This window comes from Miscanthus floridulus, chromosome 10 (genome assembly GCF_019320115.1).
Source record: "Miscanthus floridulus cultivar M001 chromosome 10, ASM1932011v1, whole genome shotgun sequence".
NCBI classification, from domain to species: Eukaryota; Viridiplantae; Streptophyta; class Magnoliopsida; order Poales; family Poaceae; genus Miscanthus; species Miscanthus floridulus.
Window position 1 is genome coordinate 141,771,784 of NC_089589.1, and position 5,555 is coordinate 141,777,338.

General features: G+C 48.9%; 1 protein-coding gene across 1 annotated transcript; it reads left to right on the forward strand.

Moving 5' to 3' along the window:
• Positions 1–285: 285 nt before the first annotated feature.
• On the forward strand, positions 286–1,443 carry LOC136485912 (noroxomaritidine/norcraugsodine reductase-like). The gene is made up of 3 exons (XM_066482716.1): positions 286–409; positions 501–1,041; positions 1,133–1,443. The coding sequence occupies exons 1-3, from the start codon at positions 324–326 to the stop codon at positions 1,298–1,300; spliced, it is 795 nt and encodes a 264-aa protein (XP_066338813.1). The 5' UTR covers positions 286–323; the 3' UTR covers positions 1,301–1,443.
• The last annotated feature ends 4,112 nt before the right edge of the window (positions 1,444–5,555 follow it).

The following is a 5,555-nucleotide window of genomic DNA, read 5'->3' on the forward strand; positions in this document are numbered from 1 at the left end:
TATTTAGTCGCGCCCTCCATATCTCACGTCTCACCCAAACTCATTGCCTACCATCCTCATACGAGTTAAAACAACTCGCGTCTGTCGATGATACGGAGTCCGATATACGTATTGGGTTATATACGTTGCATTGTACAGAGACACGTTCGCTAGTTGTCTGAAGAGGTTCATCCAGTGCACGCGAAATTGAGCTCCTGGCTCGACTCCCAGTATATATAAGTACGTGGTGCACCGTTGAGGAGTAAGCATCTTCTATCATCCATTCCATTTGGACGGTAGCCCTAGCAACACCGGCGGTAAGGGCAGGGAGGAGCAGAAGTAAGATGGTGGCCGGCGGCAGGAGCAGGGAGGAGCGGTGGAGCCTCGCCGGCGCGACGGCGCTCGTAACCGGCGGCAGCAAGGGCATCGGGTGCGCTATGTGACCACCTCACAGTGTGATCTACAATGTCGTTTGTGTCAATTAGTGCACGTGCAATAACATGCTTGGACCTATGTGGCAGGCACGCGATCGTGGAGGAGCTGGCGGGGTTCGGCGCGCGTGTGCACACGTGCTCACGCAACGCGGCGGAGCTGCTGGAGTGCCGCCGGCGGTGGGAGGAGATGGGGCTGCAGGTCACCATCTCCGTCTGCGACGTGTCCGTCCGCGCCGACCGCGAGGAGCTCATGGCCACCGTCGGGGCCACGTTCGGCAGCAAGCTCGACGTGCTCGTCAACAACGCGGGGCAGACGCTGTTCAAGCCGGCGGCGGAGTCCACCGGCGAGGACTACGCGCGGATCATGGCGACCAACCTGGAGTCGTGCTTCCACCTCAGCCAGCTCGCGCACCCGCTGCTCCTCGGTGCCTCCGTCGCCGGCGGGGGAAGCGTCGTGCACGTCTCCTCAATCGCTGGCTTCATCGGGCTCCCGGCGCTGGCAGTCTACTCCATGACCAAGGGCGCCATGAACCAGCTCACGCGGAGCCTCGCCACCGAGTGGGCCGGCGACGGCATCCGCGTCAACTGCGTCGCGCCGGGCGGCGTCAAGACTGAAATGAGCACCGATGTAAGCTCTCTTCCATAGTACCCACTAAGCTGAAAGCTACAATTTCATAAATATAGTCACGATTATTAATTCAGTACTAATGATTGAGCAGATGACTATAGACCCTGAGCTAGTGAAGAATGAAATGGCACGGCTGCCGATGGGGAGGATGGCCGAGCCAGAGGAGGTGGCGTCCATGGTTGCATTCCTCTGCATGCCGACGGCGTCCTACATGACCGGCCAGGTCATCTGCATCGACGGCGGCCGCACCATATCTTAGCTACCATGACACCAATCGTCGATCTTGTGTTTGTGTATCTGTATGCCTAGCGAAACCAGCTGTAGATCGAGGCATACGTTGATGTTATACTGCATCACCAGCGTGCATTTTGTTCAGGATTTAGTTCGTAATTACATCCATCAAATGCATCCTTGTAGGTTGTCTTTTTTTTCTCATTGAATGTATCAATCTACTAATTCTTGGAAATGATTTCGCTTAAGTTTCCCTCCATACGTTCCTAGTGCTCGTGGTTCTACCTCCGGTCATAAGCCCCCCCCCCCCCCCCCCCCCCCCCCCCCCCCCCCCCGCCCCAGAGCATGGAGTGACACCAAAAAATAATTGAGCCCCACAGAGAAGATTTTAGCATCACACTTCAAACGTCACAGGGAGTGGACGATGCGACATTGCTAGAGGCCCAACTGATATATATTAAAAAAGTGAAGTACCTGAATGCTTCTCGTCCCTCGGTTGAGTGGTAGTTGGGACTCGCTATCTGTAGAAAACATTTTTTTAACGAAGATAGCACCAGAGCACAAGTAGTTGCACCGCCCGAATTTTTTTAGCATAGTGTGGAAGGCCTAACTAGGGCCTGTTTGTTTTCCTGCACAAACACTAGGCCAGGCCCGTGGGGTAGCTGCCGCTACGCATGTTTGGTAGCCAGGATGGCCTCGCGGCCTTAGTGTCAAAAATCGGGCACTCGACAAAGACATTTTTTGCTGAGTGCCGCACTCGGTAAAGATTGCACTAGGCAAAGAATTCTTTGTCGAGTGCCAGGCACTCGGCAAAAAAGGGCACTCGGCAAAGGACTTCTTTGTCGAGTGCCAGACTCTTGCAAAAGCGCGGCACTCGGCATAAGCTGTCCCGCGTAACAGTGTTCGGCCAAGTCCTTCTTTGTCGAGTGCCTACTGTTAGGCACTCAGCAAAGATTTTTTTTTGAAAAATACTTTACCGAGTGCCCCTGACACGGCGCTCGGCAAAGATTCAATATTTTTTTTTGAAATGTCTTTGCCGAGTGGCTAACAGCTTCGGCACTCGGCAAAGGGAGGAATTAAAAAATTACATTTTTTTTAAATACCTTTGCCGAGTGCCCCTGTGAAGGCACTCGGCAAAGAGGAAAATTTCTAAAAAAAATTCAAAAAACCCTCTTTGCCGAGCGCCTTATTCTTGGCACTCGGCAAAGATCCCCTTTGCCGAGTGCCATGCCCCGGCGCTCGGCAAAGTTTTTTTTTTTGCCTCTAAATTTTTTGTGCAGCCCTTTTAAAGTACCAGAAACTCCTCGTTAGAATTTAGGGATTTTTGTGGCTTTTTGATATATTTAGTTACTTTATTTTGTTTACTTGAATTTTTTCGAAAAATATAAATTTGAACTACACGTGGTACGAATAATGGAATTTAATGATTCAAAAAATGATAGTCATGTTACTGAGTGTAGTGTGAGGGGATCCAGGAACGGACCCAAAATTTTGGACATCTTGTTCACGAAACATGACCGCGAACTTGCGTGCGAAGTGTTTTTAAATTCTATAAAAAGCAAACAAAGTCCGAAAATCATGAAACTTGTTGAGATGTCGTGATATCGTATGTGGAGGCTATGATAAAAATTTTAGAAGATTTCGTGCACGTTGTCACGTACGATGCTTACAAACCAGGACATCTCTACATGTGACACATCCATTCAGACAGACATCATCAATTCCTACCTCTTGACCATCCATTCAGACAAGACATCAAAAACTTTACGAAAGGTGTCAAAGTGACAAACCTTGCACCGCGGATAATGACTGGTGCCGAGGTTCATGCTCAGATAGATGCTCTCATGCCCAATGAAGAAGGTGGTTTTGTGGGATATGGTGAGCAACATATGTGGACTCATATCTCGGGCATGACGAGGCTCCCCTATTTCGATGACCTTCTTCTGCCACATAACATTGATGTAATGCACACTGAAAAGAATGTCGCCGAGGCACTTTGGGCAACACTCATGGTCACTGAAAAGTCTAAGGACAACCCTAAGGCTAGAGTGGACCTGGCAACGTCGTGCGATAGACCAAATCAAGAGATGCAGCCTCCTAGTCATGGCAAGACCTAGAGAGGGCCTAAGGCCGATTTTGTCTTGAAAAAGGACCAAAGGAGGGAAATACTTGAATGGATCTAGACGATAATGTTCCCTAATGGGTATGCAGCGAATCTAAAGAGGGGAGTGAACTTAGGCACTCTGCGAGTCAACGAGATGAAGAGTCATGACTACCACATATGGATTGAGCGGCTTCTTCCGGCGATGGTTCGAGGCTATGTCCCGGAGCATGTCTGGCAAGTGCTGGCAGAGTTGAGCTATTTATTCCGCTATATGTGTTGACCAACCTTGTCGAGGTGCAGCCGTTCATTGGGTAAGTTCTGAACGAACTTGTTTCATTTCGCCGTATGTCCTTGTTTCTTCGTCCAACCCCCTTGTTTCTCGTTGGTATAGGGAATTTCTTTGTCAATCCTGGCATGGATCAAGGCAACCTACCCTACAAGAAAATGATACCCTTCTTTCACAGGGTGCGGGACCAGAGAGCCCCGATTTCATTTGTTGGTTCAAACAGAAAGCCCAAACTGATGCGCCTATAAGTGACGTGCTGAGACAGGTTGCAAATGGCTGTGCCATTAGGGTCAAGTCATTTACCGGTTATGACGTGAATGGATATCGTTTTCACACAGCAAGCTACGAGCAGAGTCGGCCCAATCGAAAAACCACAAACAGCGGAGTTGTTACACCCGACACTGATGGACTCGACTATTATGGAAGAATTGAAGAAATCTATGAACTATCATTCTTTGGTTCCAAACCTCTTACTCCTGTCATATTCAAATGCCACTGGTTTCATCCTGGAGTAACAAGTGGACCCCTAAGCTTGGGCTAGTCGAGATTCGACAGGATTTTGTTGATCTAGGAAAAGATGTCTACATTGTGGCTCAACAGGCCGTCTAGGTTTATTATACGTCACACGCGTGCAAAGACGCTGAGCATCTTAAGGGTTGATCTATTGTGCACAAGGTATCGCCACACGGTAAACTACCTGTCCCAAACGATGAAGATTACAACTTCAACCCAAACACATATGATGGAGAGTTCTATCAAGAAGAGGGGCTACAAGGGAGGTTTGACATAGACTTAACCGAAGAGATAGGAATAGAAGTAGATAATGAAAGGGATGATGATGAGGACGCTGGAGACGAGGTGTGAAATCTGAAGGACATACAAATGCTTGAGCGATTACGTTTAGGCAATGACAATGAAGACAACATTCCTCCTTCGAATAGTGTTGATGAGTTGGACAATGTTGATAGTGATGACGAGACCTATGATCCAGCTAATCTCAATCATGAAGATTAGTTCTAATACATGTAATACTTTGTTTTTTGTAATTATGTTTTGTTCATTTTTGCATATATTTCTAATACATGTATTACTATGTTTTTTGTAATTATGTTTTGTTCATTTTTGCACCTATTTCTAATTACATCATGTTTTTTTATTGCAGGTGATTGAACAAAGATGGCGGGCGGCCGTCATAGGTCCGTGAACTTGATTTACCAAAGACCACACTGGCTGTAGGTGGAGGCGGAGGGGGCGGCGGAGGGATCAAATAGGAGGAGGAGGAGGAGGACCGCTAGCCGTAGGAGGGGGCCATCTCCTCCCACGCCGCGTGAGGAGGGGCTAGAGGAGGAGGTGGCGCCCGTGGACGAGTCGGACGAGGAGCTGGTTCAACAGACGGATGAGGAGGAGGGGCCACACGAGGACGACAAGTGGGAGGCGGTAGGCATGGGTTTTGCTTCCTCCAACTCCTCTTCGAGTGTCTACTTGCGAGGTCCCACGAGCCTCCCACAGGTTCTGCTTCCTCACCAATGCCCAGTGATTCACCCCGAAGGGCAAAAATAAGTAACTTTATATGTTATCACCACTACTTCATATGATATGATGAAAAAAACTAATATTTTTTCTTAATCACTTGTGCAGGAACTGGGTGGTTGTGTCGGGTGGTAGCGCACGGCTAGTCAATGGCATCGTGGGTCTTCTGTGTAGGCAACACTTCCCCGGCATTGTCACGTATGCATCAAAGACGGAGCCGGCCTACTCGTTTGACCACTACGCCGTTGCCCTCGATGCGGAGTACCCCAACAAGGCGGCGTGGGTGAAGGCAGAATTTTGGGTAAGTCTCCCTCGCACAACATTGCTCAATACGTCGTATTCATTGGACTTTTCTTGAAATAA